The 20,132-nt window shown below is 34.6% G+C and overlaps 1 protein-coding gene across 4 annotated transcripts in view; it reads left to right on the top strand.

The window, feature by feature from the left end:
• The window catches only part of LOC127878121 (histone deacetylase 6-like), a 74,362-nt gene that overhangs the window by 3,740 nt on the left and 50,490 nt on the right, over nt 1-20,132 (top strand). For 3 of the 4 annotated variants that reach the window (XM_052424573.1, XM_052424564.1, XM_052424548.1), the window contains exons 3-13: nt 381-590; nt 3,067-3,101; nt 3,607-3,748; nt 6,871-7,008; nt 7,780-7,851; nt 8,590-8,615; nt 9,438-9,542; nt 12,310-12,378; nt 12,926-13,052; nt 14,561-14,626; nt 14,940-14,999. In XM_052424573.1, the coding sequence (XP_052280533.1) occupies nt 381-590; nt 3,067-3,101; nt 3,607-3,748; nt 6,871-7,008; nt 7,780-7,851; nt 8,590-8,615; nt 9,438-9,542; nt 12,310-12,378; nt 12,926-13,052; nt 14,561-14,626; nt 14,940-14,999 (1,050 nt within the window). Of the gene's footprint in view, nt 1-380; nt 591-3,066; nt 3,102-3,606; nt 3,749-6,870; nt 7,009-7,779; nt 7,852-8,589; nt 8,616-9,437; nt 9,543-12,309; nt 12,379-12,925; nt 13,053-14,560; nt 14,627-14,939; nt 15,000-19,547; nt 19,608-20,132 lie in introns of all 4 variants that reach the window. The other variant, XM_052424554.1, reaches the window with a different exon arrangement.

Genomic DNA, 20,132 nt, shown 5'->3' with positions numbered 1-20,132 from the left:
GTATTCCAGGAGGGTACTGGTACAGGACCCAAGTAAGGATTAACACAAAGTGTGTATTCCAGGAGGGTACTGGTACAGGACCCAAGTTAGGGTAAACACAAAGTGTGTATTCCAGGAGGGTTTTGGTACAGAACCCAAGTCAGGATTAACACAAAGTGTGTATTCCAGGAGGGTACTGGTACAGGACACGAGTCAGGGTTAACACAAAGTGTGTATTCCAGGAGGGTACTGGTACAGGACCCAAGTCAGGGTTAACACAAAGTGTGTATTCCAGGAGGGTTTTGGTACAGAACACAAGTCAGGATTAACACAAAGTGTGTATTCCAGGAGGGTACTGGTACAGGACACAAGTCAGGGTTAACACATAGTGTGTATTTCAGGAGGGTACTGGTACAGGACCCAAGTCAGAGACTGTGAGCCTTGCAGAGGCCATGGAGAGAGGGAGGGAAGCAAAGAGGCAGGCAGAGGCAAAGGAGGAAGAGGAGAGGCTGAGGAAGGTACAGGATGCGACAAGGAGAGGGGAGGAAGTGGTGGACTCGGAGGGAGAAGATGGCTATGATCACATGCTTATTGAAGGGCTGTCTGAAGTTGTAAGTACTGCCTTTATGAGTTAATCCTTTATCACTTAGATACGCTTTTTGACCTGTTTGTAGTCCCTTAGAAAATCAAATTAAATTTAATACCTTTAAAAAAAAATAAGATTAAGGTTTTAAAGTCTTAATTTCCAACCCTTTGATACTGATGAGCAGCAAACAGCATAAAACCTGAACAGACTGCAAGTTACTTGCAGGCTGTTCTGGTTTAATGCTAGTTGCATATAGCAATTTTACTTCTCTATTTAGTGGGAAAGGCTTAATAAATAATCAACCGATAAAAATCAATACTACAATTTGTGCAGGCTTTGTGAGTGGTAGACACATTTTTAGCTCATCTATTTTTTGAAAAAAAATTATGAGCTATTGTCATCACCTTGGCGTCGGCGTCGGCGTTGGCGTTGGCGTCGGCGTCCGGTTAAGTTTTGCGTTTAGGTCCACTTTTCTCAGAAAGTATCAATGCTATTGCATTCAAACTTGGTACACTTACTTACTATCATGAGGGGACTGGGCAGGCAAAGTTAGATAACTCTGGCGTGCATTTTGACAGAATTATGTGCCCTTTTTATGCTTAAAAAATTGAAAATTTTGGTTAAGTTTTGCGTTTAGTTCCACTTTTCTCAGTAAGTATCAATGCTATTGCATTCAAACTTAGTACACTTACTTACTATCATGAGGGGACTGGGCAGGCAAAGTTAGATAACTCTGGCATGCATTTTGACAGAATTATGTGCCCTTTTTATACTTAGAAAATTGACAAATTTGGTTAAGTTTTGTGTTTAGGTCCATTTTATTCCTTAAGCATCAAAGCTATTGCTTTCATACTTGCAACACTTACTAACTATCATAAGGGGACTGTGCAGGCAAAGTAATGTAACTCTGACTGGCATTTTGACAGAATTATGTGCCCTTTTTATACTTAGAAAATTGAAAATTTGATTAAGTATTGTGTTTAGGTCCACTTTATTCCTACAGTATCAAAGCTATTGCTTTCATACTTGCAAGATTTATGAACTATCATAAGGGGACGGTGCAGGCAAAGTTATGTAACTCTGACTGGCATTTGGACGGAATTATGGGCCCTTTATACTTAGAAAATTGAAAATTTGGTTAAGATTTATGTTTTGGTCCACTTTACCCCTAAAGTATCATAGATATTGCTTTCATACTTGGAACACTCACAAACTATCATAAGGGTACAGTAAAAGGACAAGTTGCATAACTCTGGTTGTCATTGTTACGGAATTATGGCCCTTTTTTGACTTAGTAACTTTTAATATATGGTTAAATTTTGTGTTTCGATCCACTCGAAGTATCAAGGCTATTGCTTTCAAACTTCAAATACTTACATGCTATCATGAGGTTACTGTACCTGGCAACTTGAATTTTACTTTGACCTTTGAATGACCTTGACTCTCAAGGTCAAATTATTAAATTTTGCTAAAATTGCCATAACTTCTTTATTTATGATTAGATTTGATTGATACTTTGATGAAACTACTGTTACCTGACATACCACAATAGACTTCACCCAAACCATCCCCCGTGCCCTCTCCCCCCCTCCCCCCTCCCCCCCCCCTAATTTTTTTTTTTTTTTTTTTTTTTTTTAAGATCATCTCACAAATGACCACCACACCCTCACACTATACCCCCACCCCACCCCCCCACCCCACCCCCCCCCCCAATTTTTTTTTTTGATTTTTTTTTTTTTTTTTTAAGATCATCTCACAAATTATCACCACACCCTAACACTATACCCCCCCCCCCCCCATTTTTTTTAAAACGGTTATGTTTGAAATACCGTCCAACCATCGCACCCAACCACCCCCCCCCCCCCCCCCCCCCCCCCCCGATTTTTTTTTTTTTTTTTTTTTTTCACTTTTTTGGAAGATAATGTAATAAATGTCCACAACCCCACACTATACACCCCTCTTCACTCCACTCCTCCCTCCTTTGTGATTGAAAATGAGAGTCCCTTCACCTTTAAAAAGAAAATAGATGAGCGGTCTGCACCCGCAAGGCGGTGCTCTTGTTCAATTGAGACATAGTTTGGGATTGGGAACTTTCATAGTAGTGGGGCCCGATCAGCTGTTTTTCTTTATTGCTGAAACTTAAGATATATTTGGAAATCATGCTAATTGGATGTGAATTTAACTATATTAAGATTTTGTATATTTTTGAATAAAGAAACCTTTGCAAACATTATTAATTATTAAAAGCATCTTTTTTATATTTGTGGATAAGACTATAAAAGAGGTAATTTTAACCATACACATGAATTGCATTTGTATCTGCTAAAAATTGTGTCAACATTAAAATAAGATTGGGATGAAGTTAAAAAATTAAATGAACAACATTTAGGTTTATTGTTAACTTATATTTTCCTAAACTAAGCAAGTACATGCATAAATCACTGTTCCATGCACATTTACATGATATATGCCGTTACATTCTAGTTTTGTCATGATTGCAGGCATTGCTGATGAAGAAGCCAGATACAACCGCTGGGTACATTTAATGCTTTTTCATTAATCTTCACTTGTTACTTTAAATAATATTTAACTTATATTGTACACTATCAATTATGTCTGAAAATAAAATACAAAAAATGTAAGGAAAATACAAATAATATTCAAGACAACAAAGGTGATACCTTTTTAGTATAGATTGTAATGTATCACATAATGTTAAAATGTATCACTTTAAAAAAAAGAAAGAAGAAAGATATATAAAAATATAATTCTTTTATTTTAATATGACTTGAATACAGATATAATTTTCTAAATATGAGTTAATCTAAAATGGATCAAGCAAAAGAAATCATTTTTCTTGCTTTCACTTTAAACCTATCTATATTTTAGCTTAATTCCAACGAAAAACCTTAGCCTTATTTAAACATTTATAAGTCTGTTTGCTGGTAAGAACCAGTACTTGATGGCATTTCTAAAGAACTCTCATACAGTGGGGATCTAACCTGCGACCACACCACAGTGATAATTTCTTTTCTTTTCAGGACGGGGTTTGTGTACGATGAGATGTGTTTGCTTCACAAGAATGAGTGGCACCCAGGACATCCAGAGAAACCGGCCCGGGCTGCTCGCTCCTACCAGAGATGTGAGGAGCTCGGTCTGATAGACAGGTGCAAACGTATACAGGTAGGTGCCAGGCCAGACAGGTGCAAACGTATACAGGTAGGTGCCAGGTCAGACAGGTGCAAACGTATACAGGTAGGTGCCAGGCTTTTTTTGTAGCTGTATCTAGGGGCTCCTTAAACACACCCATTCCCAAAGCAAAAAGGTAAAAAAAACAACATTTCTTCAAGAAGTTTGTTAAGACAATTATATCTCAATTTTATTTCAATGTTATCAAACATAGTATATAACTACAATTTATTTGATTTTGTACTTAAATTTTGAATTTTTATAAAGAGTTTTATTAAATTACCTTTTTAGCTCGACTATATATATATATATATACATATAGTGGAGCTATCCTACTCACCCCGGCGTCAGCGTGTGTGTGCAAATGTTAAAGTTTGCGTACCACCCCAAATATTTCCTATGTCCCTTGACATATTGCTTTAATATTTTGCATACTTCTTTACCAACATAACCCCAATATGCATATTATTGATAAATCTATGTTAAAGTTTGCGTACCACCCCAAATATTTCCTATGTCCCTTGACATATTGCTTTAATATTTTGCATACTTTTTTACCAACATAACCCCAACCTATAAATAAGAGCAGACAACTGTATCAAGCATTTTGTAAGAATTATGGCCCTTTTTTCACTTAGAATATGCATATTATTGATAAATCTATATTAAAGTTTGTGTACCACCTCAAATATTTTCAATGTCCCTTGACATATTGCTTTCATTTTTTGCAAACTTCTTTACCAACATGGCCCCCAATATATAAACAAGAGCAGACAACTTTATCAAGCATTTTGTAAGAATTATGGCCCTTTTTTGTCTTAGTAACAGAATATTTTGTTAAATTTTGTGTTTAGATCCACTTGACTTCCAAAGTATGAAAGCTAATGCTTTCAAACTTCAAATATTTTCTTACTATCATGAGGGTACTGTACCTTGCATGTTCAATTTGACCTTTGAACCACCTTGACTCAAGGTCACAATAATAAATTTTAGTTAAATACTTTGACAAAACAACACTTACCTGAATACCACAATGTATTCTACCTAAACAATACGCCACACCCTAACCCAGAATCCCAGCCCCCCCCCAAAATAAATTATTTATTTTTCCTTTTTTATTTTTGAAAGATCGTCTAATAAATGACCACACCCCACATTATAACCCCCCCCCCCCCCACCCAACCCCCCTCCCTACCCAACCCAAAAAGAATATTTTTTTCTTTGAAACATGGTAAAACAAAAATAAAAAAATATTTATTTACTTTATTTTTGAAGGACCGTCCAAACTTCCCACCCAAGCTATTGCTATCAAACTTGAAATAAAATCTTATTTGTTTGTTTTATGTCGTTATAAATGTTCAATAGATTGTGAAAAATATACCTGAACTATTACCTTGACCTTATTGAATAATTTGAACAATTTCCCCATGATGGCTTACGTTATACTGTCAAGCACTCGAATATTCGAGCGCGCTTCCCTCTGACAGCTCTTGTTCCTAAAGCAGTGGTGAAAGAAATGTCCAATACCTGAATTGCATTATCACAAAATGGCTAAAGAAGGCATGGGTGCCATGTTTGCAGCATCAACTCTGCTTCTTGAGCCTTGTTTAGGTGGTCACCTGTCTTTCTCTACTCAATTAAGACCAAGTCTCCCTCTCTAGCCTTTTTAGCTTTCTTTTTCTTTTTAAAGAGGGTTCTCAAAATATAATTCCCAATCTGTGAGATGTTTTTTGTAGATAGTAAAGTCTGCAAAGAATTTGGCTACATTTGGTATCGTCGGGGCAAATACTGGTGTGTTTTTTTCAGTAGTCTTGGTTTCTTTAGCCATAGTTTTTTGTACATGCTAAAAGAGATAACTCTTCCTAACTTCACCACCAATTTAAGGACTGTGTATGGGCTTAATTAGGCTTGATTAAATGTACATGTAGTCTTAGAGAGGTAAAATTAAAATTAAAGTTTATTTATGATGTTGACGTCACTTCCTATATTTTTGTTTACATTGATACTACTGATGAAGGCTATGGCTGAAACATGTTTGGTGTTATAAAAAAATAAAATAATTAATAAACAAAAGTAACTTGTGTGCACAGATTATTTTATTTTATTAGAGCTAAACTTAATCATTCCTGTATGAGAAGAGTTACAGATATTGCTTGTTTATCTTAATACAAGTTGTTTTCTTAAATTTTAAAATAAATTTGATTAGATTGGTTAATGTCAAGTATGAATATATGTCTTTTGTGTCAAATTTGTGAAAGTTGCATTTTCAGACACTTGCTATTGTTTTTGAGTCCTTGTGATAGTTTTCATACATTTTGTTTGCCTGGCATTATACTCTTGTCACACCGTGTTTAAATTCAATAACTATCAAATTTCTAATGAATTCTTTCTTCCAATGATTTTTGGTATTTAAGGCTTTATATGCAATATTAGGTAGCTATGTAATAAATGGAATATTAGTACATGTATAGTGTTCTGTTTATGTGTATCAGTCTCGATGGTTTTGTCAACTAGCACTGTACTTGAGGCTGTTCCCATGTGATATTCGACTTCACATAACAATGAGACTAATGCAGGTGCTCAGAACACCATACGAGTGTAATATTCCATATGTATGTCAAAAGGACATTATGATAATTGACATTTTAGAAATCAACAGTGAAATGATCACCACGTAGCAAATACCTGTTTAATCTCAGATTATAATCAATTTAAATAATAGAATATTGGACAATACTGATATTAAAAATGATGGAGGCAGCATATACATGACTGTAAAGTTAATATTCTATGAGTTTGTTGTGCTTTATTTTTCTGGCTTGTTGCTTAAACTTCAATCCATTGGGAGTAAACTCAATCTGTTTGAGCTGTAATCAGGAAAACTGGGCTTAATGCATGTGCATAAAGAGTTTTCCAAGATAACGTGCCAGGCTAATCAGTGGACAACATTTTCAACTTAAACTTTATTTGTGCAAAAAAGAGACTTCCTTTAAACGAAATATACTATTACAGTGTATAGTGACGTCTCTGATTACCATGCGCAAACTGCACTGGCTAACTTCAAGCACATGCATTAACCCCAGTTTTCTCAGAAAGCGGCTCTATTTCTCTTTCAGTCCCGGTTTGGCACGGAGGACGAGGTGCTCCTTGAGCACACGCGACCTCACCTTGACCTGGTCATGTCCACCAGCAGCATGGACCTGGACGGCTTGAAGGACCTCTCACGGAGGACAGAGGATGTCTACTTTAATCAGGTATGAGGGAAACCCTTTGTATTCATTTTCATGAAACTTGTGTTGTTTTTATGCCCCCGGTACTGTACTAGTAGCAGTTGAACTGTCAGTCCGTCTGTCAGTCCGTGATTCCGTCCGAAAACTTTAACATTGGCCATAACTTTTGCAATATTGAAGATAGCAACTTGATATTTGGCATGCATGTGTATCTCATGGAGCTGCACATTTTGAGTGGTGAAAGGTCAAGGTCAATGTCATCCTTCAAGATCAAAGGTAGAAAAAACAAATCCAAGGGAAGTAATAAGCTTTAAAGGCAGATAATTATCTGTACCTGCCAAATGCTAAAAAAATAAAATAAATCTAAGCGGCGCAGTTGAGGGCATTGTGACAAACACATCTCTTGTTTAATATTAATATTATGGCTATTAAGTTTAGGGATTTACCAATTTTAGGTATACATACTGTTTAATGAAACATTAACAAATGAACTGATATACTCACATTTGACAGAGGCTGTCTACTTAAACATGGTACTTGAAAAACCATTATTTTTCCTGGACATGAAATTCATATTGCTTTTTTTTTAATGAATTTTATTTTTGAGCATTTAAATGCATGGATTTCCAATTTTATGCATGTGTACTTTGTAATGAAACATCAACATCCTTTGTTTGTTATTTACTGGCCAATAAACAAACATCAATCAAAACTTGTTTCGTGTGTGTTATATGGTTGCTTTGTTCACATGTTGCTTATGAACCATTTTGTAGAACTGAGTACATTACCTTACAGGAGACATACCAGTGTTCTCTACTCAGCCTGGGCAGTACAGTGGAGATCACAGAGAGAATACTGAGGAAGGAGGTAGGGGGAATCTGCAGACTGTTTCATAATCAATCTCTTCAGTGGGTGCAGAATATTTTAGTTTCATATTCTCAGAAACTGTGTTAGGAGAATGTAATAAGGGATGCGAGTTTTTGTAGCTTTTTGTTCCCTCATTTTTGAAGCAATTCATCAGTGTTTTCCATAACTTTGTTACTTATATGCACATATTATGTTTTAGTCTATGTGCTCATTTTTTAGCTACCCGAGGTATTGTCATAGCCAGCTCGTCGTCCGCCGTCTGCGTCGTGCTAAAACCTTGACATTTTACTCTAAAATCAAAGTTACAACTTTAAAATTTCATATGTAGATGCACCTTGATGAGTTCTACACGCCACACTCATTTTTGGGTCAATACGTTAAAGGTCAAGGTCACTGTGACCTCTAAAAAAAAAAAAATCTGACAAGCTTTCATTTATTCAAAACTGCACCGAATAAACTGCAGCTGAGCGTTTGCACCTGTTATGTGGTGCTCTTGTTATAAAGAAGTAGTCATTAAGATTCATAATTTATACTGGCAGCTTTAATTACTAGTGTAGCCTGATTAAGATTTTGGAAACAAAGTTTGCATTTAACTTTTAAGTGGCATGACACAAGTCTTACTTGTATGATTAATTTGCTAATTGTATAAATGTTCAATTGAGAAATAATACTTAACCAGAAAAGAACAAGAAACTGTTTTAAAAAAAAGATCTTTAAATAAACATGCTATTTTTTCAGGTGCGAAATGGATTTGCTTTAGTAAGGTAATATGATACAATTGCATAAGACCTTAATTTGTATTTACTTGTAATGTGACTTCTACTTGGCAGATGTAAAACTCAAATAAGATAATCCTACTATTTACAGATTTAAATATCAAATTTAAGTTTATGACTTGAAATAATACAAACATTTTGTTTAGAAACCGTGAAGTATAATTTGTGCTGTAATTGAACAATTAGTTGTAATCGTCTTAGTCATTTTCTCTTGATAAAATATACAAGAATAAAGTTCTTATGCATGTATATTAAACTCCATGTTGGTTAAATGATACTCAAAAGAACTCTAAATTGTTGTTGATTTAAGATAAACAATATATTTAGCCGCTGAAAAGAAGGAATAAGTCTGTTGTGCGAGCTCAAGGTCAAATATATGAATCACCATTTTGGTATCTGCTCCATTTCTCCTACTCCATTGTTTTAAGTTTTCTGTTAGTTTTTCGTGTGTGTGCGTCCTATCCTTTTCACTGTTTGGAGGATTTTCAAGGAAAATGACTCAATTGTTTTGAGCATAAAGACCTACACTTGCATCCAATTTTTTTTAAATATTAGGCCAATATGCAGAGGGCATGCCCCTTTATGGACAATCTCCACAAGACCTAAGTGATCACCGCAGGGTGTATTTTGAATGACTTTTTGACTGCCTTGTTCACTAAAAATTGTTTAAGGCTTAGGTCGGCTTAGCTTGCACAGGCAAAGTGTGAATAGGTTATCTGACCATCGTTATATGACTGACAAAATGTTTGTTACGATAAAACACCCCAACAAACCAGCAAACATACAAACAAATGTTTTGTTGTCTTTCAGACCTCCTGGCCACCATGCTATGACAGAGGCTTGCTGTGGGTTCTGCTTCTTCAACAATGTTGCCATAGCAGCCAAGAGAGCCATTGAAGAGTGGGGAGTGAAAAAGTGAGTTGCCAAAATGTATGAGCCATGCTGTGGGAAAACGGGGCTTGATGCATGTGCATAGATTGTCATCCCAGATTAGCCTGTGCAGTGTTCACAGGCTATTCAGGAAAGACACTTTCTGCTTTTATGGTACTTTTTGTTTAAAGCCAGTCTCTTTTAAGTGAAAATTCAATCTAGGCAGAAAGTTTCACCCTGATTAGCCAGTGCATACTTCACAGGCTTATTTGGGATGACAATTCTGCACATGCATTAACCACTTTTTCCTGTAGAGGGGCTCTTATGTTGATGCCTTATTATGCTCATGATACGGTCTTTTGAAAGCTTGGTGCACAGACACCTATTTGCAAATGTGGAGTCAATTCTTAAAGAAGTATTTTTTAGCTCATCTATTTTTTGAAATCCGTCCGGTTAAGTTTTGCGTTTAGGTCCACTTTTCTCATAAAGTATCAATGCTATTGCATTTAAACTTGGTACACTTACTAACTATCATGAGGGGACTGGGCAGGCAAAGTTAGATAACTCTGGCGTGCATTTTGACAGAATTATGTGCCCTTTTTATACTTAAAAAATGGAAAATTTTGGTTAAGTTTTGTGTTTAGGTCCATTTTATTCCTTAAGTTTCAAAGCTATTGCTTTCATACCTGCAGTACTTACTAACTATCATAAGGGGACTGTGCAGGCAAAGTTATGTAACTCTGACTGGCATTTTGACAGAATAATGTGCCCTTTTTATACTTAGAAAATTGAAAATTTGGTTAAGTTTTGTGTTTAGGTCCATTTTATTCCTAAAGTATCAAAGCTATTGCTTTCATACTTGCAACACTTACTAACTATTATAAGGGGACGGTGCAGGCAAAGTTATGTAACTCTGACTGGCATTTTGACGGAATTATGGGCCCTTTATACTTAGAAAATTGAAAATTTGGTTAAGTTTTGTGTTTTGGTCCACTTTACCCCTAAAGTATCATAGATATTGCTTTCATACTTGGAACACTCGCAAACTATCATAAAGTACAAGTTGCATAACTCTGGTTGTCATTTTTACGGAATTATGGCCCTTTTTTGACTTAGTTACTTTGAAAAAATGGTTAAATTTTGTGTTTAGATCCACTTTACTTCTAAAGTATCAAGGCTATTGCTTTCAAACTTCAAATACTTTCATGCTATCATGAGGGTACTGTACCTGGCAAGTTGAATTTAACCTTGACCTTTGAATGACCTTGACTCTCAAGGTCAAATTATTAAATTTTGCTAAAATTGCCATAACTCCTTTATTTATGATTAGATTTGATTGATACTTTGACAAAACAACTCTTACCTGACAAACCACACTAGACTCCACCCAAACCATCCCCACGCCCCCCCCCCCCCCCCAGAATCCCCCCCAATGTTTTTTTTCCCTAAAAGATCATCTAATAAATGACCACCACACCCTAACACTATACCTCCCCATCCCCCCCCCCCCCAAAAAAAGTGTTTTTTAAACATGGTTAAAAAACACAAATATTTTTTTTTGAAACATGGTTAAAAAACACAAATATTTTTTTGTATTATTTTATTTTTTAAATACCGTCCAACCATCCCACCCAACAATCCCCCCCCCCTCCCCCCCAAATTTTTTAAACTTTTTTTGCATTTTGTTTGCATTTTTGGAAGATAATGTAATAAATGACCACATCCCCACACTATACACCCCCCCATCCACTCCACTCTGATTGAAATTGAGATAGGTCCCTTCACCTTTAAAAAGAAAAATAGATGAGCGGTCTGCACCCGCTCTTGTTTCATTTTGCGATTACTTAGTGGGACTTATGATATATTTGAGGTTGTGAACATTAAACGGATCTATCTCTGAAAAGTCAAACAGTTTTTCCAGGAATTTAAAATTCAACTGGATTGCCGGATTTAACGAATACTCAAAATTTTATGTCAACGAAAACAAAAGAGACCACAGTACATATCTTGACAATATCTAGGACATGTTTGAATCTAGGCCATGTTCAACTTGGTCATTTGGATTCTCAAAAGAACTGAACATCCATGGATGAAATTTAGAATACTTATTAAGGGCTATATGAGTATTTTGCATGGCAGTTATGTTTTCACTAAAAGTCAATGGTCAGGTCACTGATACTAAAACAGAATGCAACATATTTTTTCTGTTTGTTTTGATGTTTTAGCCTTATTCACTATACCTTTTTTTAAAGAAAAAGTACTCCATTGTTTTTGAACATTTAGACCAATACTTGCTTCCAATGTTTATCAAATTAGGGAAATGTGCAGAAGACATGCCATACACTAGTAGACAAATCTTTACTTAATGATCAAATTGATCACATCCTGGGATATTTGGACTGTCCTATGGACCGCCTTGTTAACTAACAATTGTTTTATGCTTAGGTCGACTTAGCTTGCCCCAGGGGGATCAAAAGTCAGTTCAGAGTTACTAATAATAGACAAACCTTAACTGTGAGGTTACCTAAGATGTGATCACAAAACATGGTAATCAAATATTTGTAAAGGTTTGCCATTTGTCTGATAATTCCTTCTTCTTTGTCCTTTTTTTTAAATGTACATAAGATATTATTCTTATGTCATTGGCTTTCAGTTTGCTCCTGGGGCTCGTCTCAATGTGACGACATCTGTCAGTCTTAAGAAGGTTTTTAGGTCAAAGGTTAAGTCCCCATCTAGATGTCAGAGCAGCATCAGTGGTGAACCTGTGGTTTTGTTGTTGTAAGCTTATTTTGTAACTGTCTCTTTGTTAAAGGATCCTGATAGTTGACTGGGATGTGCATCATGGTCAGGCCACACAACAGATGTTCTACAATGATCCCAGGTATGGCATGGTCTCTGATGATCCCAGTTATGTCAATTGGTTCCAGAGGTATCATATTATCCCAGTAACTTACATCAATTTAAACTTATTATGTCAGATTATCTCATTTAAGATAAGTTATTCCAGTATGTAAAATTATCCCAGGTGAGTCAATTTAATCCAATTTGTCAAATTAACTCTATGTTTTCCTCTTATGTCAAATTCTGCTTGTTGAGTAAGTTTATTATAATTATGGACTACATTTTCAATTAAGTCAATTTATTCCAAAAATGTAAAATTATTCATTGTAATGCCTGTAATAATAGTAAATAATAATATTGACATTTAACACCCAAAGGCACTGAAAATGATTGTTTGGGCAATGCATTTCTCCAAAACTGCACACATAATACCACACATTGTGATTATAGGGTGTTCAATTTCTCAAAAATTTGCTGTATTTCTCCATCCCCATACATTGTTAATGTAGGGTGCTGTGTTTCTCAATCCCGATACATTTTTACTGTAGGGTGCTGTATTTCTCAATCCCAATACATTTTTACTGTAGGGTGCTGTATTTCTCCATCCATCGCTATGAGTATGGCAGGTATTGGCCCCAACTGAGAGAGTCTGACTATGACTTCATCGGGGAGGGAGACGGTCTGGGATATAACATCAATGTGCCCATCAACAAGGTAGGGGCTGCACTTTTATAACTTGCAGTGACTGAACAGGAGGGCTTGAAAGTAACTGGACTGTCCTGGTATAGCGTGGGGTTACTTGAATCTAGTTTCGTTATGTCCAGGCTGTCAAAATAGCATAGGGATAAATGTCTGAACTGTTAAAATAACATAGGGACAATGTCTGAACTGTTGAAATAACATAGGGACAAATGTCTGAACTGTTGAAAGAACATAGGGACAAATGTCTGAACTGTTGAAATAACATAGCAACAAATGTCTGAACTGTTTAAATAACATAGGGACACATGTTTGAACTGTTTAAATAACATAGGGACAAATGTCTGAACTGTTGAAATAACTTAGGGACAAATGTCTGGACTTTTTATGCCTCCGGTAGGGTGGCATATAGCAGTTGAACTGTCCGTCAGTCAGTATGTGTGTATGACAGTCTGTCCGTCCGTCCGAAAAAAACTTTAACATTAGCCATAACTTTTTCACTATTGAAGATAGCAACTTGATATTTGGCCTGCATGTGTATCTCATGGAGCTGAACATTTTGAGTGGTGAAAGGTGAAGTCAAGGTCATCCTTCACGGTCAAATGTCAAATATATGGCGTCTGTCCGTCCGAAAACTTTTACATTGGCCATAACTTTTTCAATATTGAAGATAGCAACTTGATATTTGGCATGCATGTGTATCTCATGAAGCTGCACATTTTGAGTGGTGGAAGTTCAAGGTCAAGGTCATCCTTCAAGGTCAAAGGTAAAAAAAAATATAAAAAATTCAAAGCGGTGTTCTCATGAAGCTGCACATTTTGAGTGGTGGAAGTTCACGGTCAAGGTCATCATCCTTCAAGGTCAAGGTCATCCTTCAAGGTAAAAGAAAAAAAAAAAAATCAAAGCGGCGTTCTCATGAAGCTGCACATTTTGAGTGGTGGAAGTTCAAGGTCAAGGTCATCCTTCAAGGTCAAAGGTAAAAAAATAATAAATTTCAAAGCGGCTTTATCATGAAGCTGCACATTTTAAGTGGTGGAAGTTCAAGGTCAAGGTCATCCTTCCAGGTCAAGGTCATCCTTCAAGGTCCAAGGTAAAAAAAAAAAATTCAAAGCGGCGTTCTCATGAAGCTGCACATTTTGAGTGGTGGAAGTTCAAGGTCAAGGTCATACTTCAAGGTCACAGGAAAAAAAAAATTTAAAGCGGCGCAATAGGGGGCATTGTGTTTCTGACGAACACATCTCTTGTTAAATATTAAATATAAAATGTCTGGACTTTCAAAATAACATATGAACCATTGTCCACATTGTCCAATAAGGTAGAAACCAATGCTTTCCTATTTGCAAAAAAATAGCTTAGGAATTATTGTGCATAAGAACTGATGTCTGGATACTGTTATTTCAATATCCTACATGAAAGGTTTGTTGTGTTCATGCTACAGTTTGAAGTCCATCTTGATTAATTGCTTCATTTCAAACTTATCAGTAGGGGCTCATTCATCAGCTGTTTGTATTTGTGTGTTTCAGACAGGCTGTGGAGACAGTGACTATCTGGCCATTCTGCACCAAGTGTTGATGCCTATAGGCTATCAGGTATTATACGGAATCATTCAACATGTCGTGATTAATTGTTCATACATCCATTAGACAAATAAGTTACATTTGAAAGTGTTTTTCTGCAGAAGGACACACAATTAGTATTATTGTGAACATGTTAAGGTTCAGTTGATTATTATTTTCTATTGATGAACATTAATTAGTAAAGGAGTAATTGTATTTTGTTATAAATAAATATATTATTGAGTGCTGTTTTTTTTTCAGCGAAGTCACGCTGTTAAACATGAAGATATAAATCTGAATGTTTGCATCTCCAAATGAACATTTTGACCGTTGTTCCATATTTCAGTTCAGTCCTGACTTAGTGTTGATATCTGCAGGCTATGATGCAGCTATTGGGTGTCCTGAGGTATCTTTGTTGTACCTGCTATAACTGTGTATCTTTGTGTGTCTTAGGTACACTTAGCAATGCAATTAAGGGTGCATAAGTTTAAATTGACGTTTTAGGTATGATTGTTGAACTCGTCAGACATTGATGAAAAATTTCACTTCAGGGGTTTTATTTATAACAAAATAAGGTTATATATGTTGATATATTGTACTCATGTCTTTCATGAATACTCTACTGCTATTAAAGTATACTGATTTTTAGTAAATTGTGTTATAACTTTGTTTTCTTTTAAACAATTCTTATTTATCAGAAATTTAGATGGTAGATAATACATACACACATATGTCTTATTTGCATTGCTATCTGCTACCTACCGTATATATATATGTAGGACACATAGCTGTAGGCAATTGTGTGACCATACTTTTTTCCATACTTAATAATTTGAGAATGCATTCCATTCTGTATATCCATAATTACTCTAAGTGTTCAGGCACTTAAAAAAATATATTTAAAAAAATGTGTGTCCAAATATTTAGATACGAAAAATATTTTTAAAAATACAGGTGTCCGAAAATTTAGAGACAAAAGTTAAGGTGTTCGAAAATTATAATAAACTGAAATAAAAGCAAAAAATCAATGTACAATTATTTTCTTGCGTGCACAGCATGTTGAACACAATGAAAAAAATACAAAATACTTCGCAAACATCGAAAAACGTAGAAGTGAACAAAAAACTGTACACAAATTAATAGTCAATGGCGAAGATATAATAAACAAAACTCAAATACTAGAAGAACGTTTATTTTTTGAAACCCTCTATAAACGAAAACATGTTGAAAATAACACCCTTTTTAAAAATACACATCGCACTTTGAATCAAGAAGAACAACTATTGTGTGACGGATTACTAAATGAATATGAATGGGGATTAGCACTAAAAGAAATGCAAAATAACAAAAGTCCAGGATCTGATGGCATCACCATTGAGTTTTATAAAATATTTTGGAATGATATCAAAACGCATTTAATTAATTCACTAAATCATTCATATAATAATAAAAACCTAACTACGCTTCAAAAACAAGGTATAATATCACTCATTCCAAAACCTGGAAAAAACTTAGAATCCTTGTCAAACTGGCGCCCAATTAGCTTACTAAATAATGACTATAAAATTGCAACTAAAAGTATAGCAAACAGAATAAAAAAAATATTACCATCAATCATTTCAAAATCTCAATCTGGTTTCATAAAAGGACGCTACATTGGTGAAAACGTTCGTCTTATCCAAGAATGCATAAACTATTTCAACAATTCAAACAATCCTGGTCTAATATTCTTTGCAGACTTTGAAAAGGCATTCGATTCGCTTGATCATTCATTTATGTTCTCTTGCTTAGAAAATATGAAATTTGGTGAAAGTCTCATTCAATGGGTCAAACTATTCTATACCGATATTAACAGTATAATCATTAACAATGGCTTCTTTTCAAACAGTTTTAACATCGAACGAGGGGTTCGACAAGGATGTCCACTCTCATCATCGCTATTTATTATTTGCATCGAGTATCTATCACATCATATCCAATCAAATAAACACATAAAAGGCATATCACTAGAACCTGATGAAGATATCAAACAGTCCCAATTTGCTGACGATGCAACTTACTTCTTAAACGGCAATTACAATTCTTTCCATAACCTAATAGAGTCACTTACTGTTTACGGAATAACATCGGGTCTTAAACTAAACAAAAGTAAATGTACTGTGCTACGATTAGGTAAATTAAAACAAAGTAATGTCCTATATAAAAAAGAAATGAAATTTAATTTGACATCCGATGAAGCCACAACGTTAGGAATTACTTTCACAAATAATGAAAAGGATACAGTTCTTAAAAACATACTACCTAAATTACAGAACTTAAAAAACTGCTTAAAATCGTGGCATCACCGTAAACTTACACTGATAGGAAAAAACACAGTATTGAAAACTTTTGCACTTCCTAAATTAATTTATGTATTCACAGTTCTCCCAAATCCACCAAATGATATTATTAACGATATAAAATCAGCAATATTTAATTTCATATGGGACGGTAAGCCTGATAAAATAAAACGAACTCAATTAATTCAATCTGTAGAAAATGGAGGTATCCAATTAACGAACATTGACTCATTCTTGAATGCAATCAAATGCAGCTGGGTTAAAAGATACCTAGATAATACCAATACGAGTAAATGGAAATTATTCTACCAGAAAATCCTAAAAAAATATGGTGACTCCTTACTCTTTGAATGTTAAATCAGCAATACTATTTGACATGAAATTGCAAAGGAAAACATATTTATAGCTGATGTTCTATCAGCATGGAGTGATGTCACTCATAACCTAGAAACCAACACCAACAGTAAAACAATTTTATGGAACAATAAAGACATAACTTCAAACAATAAGACGTTTTTCTATAAAGATTGGTTTGAACGAAGCATTAAATATGTAGACCAATTATATGACTACAGAATTAAAGATTTCTACTTGTTTGATGATATATGCTACATATACGGAATACCTTCAAATAATTTTCTGAAGTACTACACACTAATCAAAAGTATACCCATACATATTAAATCTGAAATCAATACAAATAATACACCATGTACTCAAACAACATTCGTAGAAAACATACTTGGAAGAAAAAACAAAACAAATAAAATATTTTACACACTACAAATTAAAAACCCTACAGAAAACTCCAAAATCCAAAATAAATGGCAAGTCCTTTTCAGAGAACAGGAACTTAATTGGAAACACATATTTACCATGCCATATTAAGCAACTATTGAAAGCACACTGAGAAATTTTCAATATAAATACATCCATAGAATTATATCTACAAATAAATATCTCTTTAAATGCAAATTATCTAACACAAATCTTTGTGACTTCTGCGGTGAAAACATTGAAACTATAGAACATCTTTTTTGGGAGTGCAAACACATCCAGCCTATTTGGAATCAATTAATATCTTTTCTTGGACAACAGCAACTAAACGTCAAACTATCTTTCTTAAATGTAAGTTTCGGAATTAACTCATTGAAATCAATAGACTATAATAATATTGTGAATTTTATTCTTATATTGATGAAATATTTTATCTTTAACATGAAGTACAAAAAACAAGTACCAAATTTTAATTGTTTTGTCCATAGTCTTAAACTAAAAATCCAAATTGAGAAAGAAATAGCCTTCAGTAATGACACATTACAAATCTTTGAACAAAAATGGAATCGGATTAAATTTTCATAATGTTTTGTCCACTTATATACATTTCACTCTAATGTTAGTTTATCTTTCTAAAATAGTTTTGTTTATTTGTTTATTTCAATTTTCAGTCTTACAAGATCATTGTGAATATACAACAAAACACACAATTCCAGTATGCTTTCTTCCGACTTTATACAACTCATCATTTTTCATAACTATTCCTCTGTTGTTCTTTTCTTTTCTCTCTATTTTTTTTTTTATATATAGCATATCTTGTATAACATGTCTGAACTTTATTGCTTTGTAAAATCACTATGTTTTATGATCAAATACATGTATACATTATAATCCCGGTGTGACCCAAATTCGACGATGTAACAGTTACATGAAGCAATATATAGCAAATAATGAAAGAAATAATGAAATGTTTAATAGCACAAAATAATATTTTAAACTCGGCTGTATTACTTTGAAATGATTCCAAGACAATAATCATCCATTTAATCAATACAAATAGAACATCGTCGAATTTAGGTGTCGTCGAATTTGGGTTGCGGTAGGAATATGTATTATATTGAATAAAAAAAAAAAAGTTAAAAAAACAAAAAAAAATAATTTTTTTTTCATGTGATTAACTCTTCTTCTTCTTCTGCTTTAAAAAAATGAAAACAACTTCACAGTTTTGCTAACTCTTGCCTGAAATGATATAGTCTATAGAACAAAAAAAAATAAACACTGAAAACATTCTGCTTCCTAAATAGGACGACACTCTTTCAAGTGCTGTTGGGTGAATCCATTATTTTCTACTGGTATACATGGTTATTTACCCAATTACATGAATGTAATGGTCCATTGCCGTCAGGCATGCATTTGCCAGGTTTTATGACCTTAATCTGGTTATAAAAATCCATGATTGAAGTGTCATGAGAGAAGTGAAAACAGGGCTGAAGTCTGTAGAATATTGCGGTAAAATGTACTTTCCAAAAATTAAGAGACATTAATTAAGGACTAAAACCCGTATGTCTTAAGAGTCACGAAAAATATAAATAAATTGCTAAAGAAGAGGGTGTCCAAAAACATACAGTGTCCGAAAACTATGAGTAATTACGGTATATCTGATTATCCTGTGAGACTTTGGGAAATTATAATAAAAATGTAAATATAAATTGGAGTGAATAGGAGCAAAAACTATGGTCACATATCATTGGGTGGTATTTACTTTTTGTTATGCCTAGTTCTTTTTATTCTTCGACTCTAACATGCCAATAAATGCACTCTGATGTGTTCTGTCATAGTTTTCACCCGAGCTTGTGCTTGTCTCGAGTGGTTATGATGCTGCCATTGGCGATGTTAAGGTATGAACATCCAGCCATCAGTTTAAATATATATCATGTTTCTAAGGGAGTATTCAATGCACTACAAGTAGGCCGTACTTAAAATTCACAGTGTTAATCCGTTTAATGCTAACAACTTTGAGATCTAGACAGACAAATCATAGGCAATATTTATACCCCAATTACCAATGGTATTGGGGGCTATGTAGGAGTCACTTTGTCGGTCTGTCTGTCGGTCTGTCCTGAAATCTTGTCTGTGCAATAACTGTGTTGTTCATTGTGAGATTTTAAAATCATTTGGCACAATTGTTCACCATCATTGGACGGTGTGTCACGCGAAAGAATTATGTCGATATCTCAAAGGTCAAGGTCACACTGAGTTCAAAGGTCAAAAATGGCCATACATGAGCTTGTCTATGCAATAACTAAGTCGTTCATTGTGAGATTTTAAAATCATTTGGCACATTTGTTCACCATCATTAGACGGTGTGTCGCGCGAAAGAATTACGTCAATATCTCCAAGGTCAAGGTCACACTTTGATTTCA

This window comes from Dreissena polymorpha, chromosome 1 (assembly GCF_020536995.1).
Source record: "Dreissena polymorpha isolate Duluth1 chromosome 1, UMN_Dpol_1.0, whole genome shotgun sequence".
In the NCBI taxonomy this organism is placed as follows: domain Eukaryota; kingdom Metazoa; phylum Mollusca; class Bivalvia; order Myida; family Dreissenidae; genus Dreissena; species Dreissena polymorpha.
Note: the sequence above shows the minus strand (reverse complement) of the source record. Positions and strands in the feature narration are given on the sequence as shown.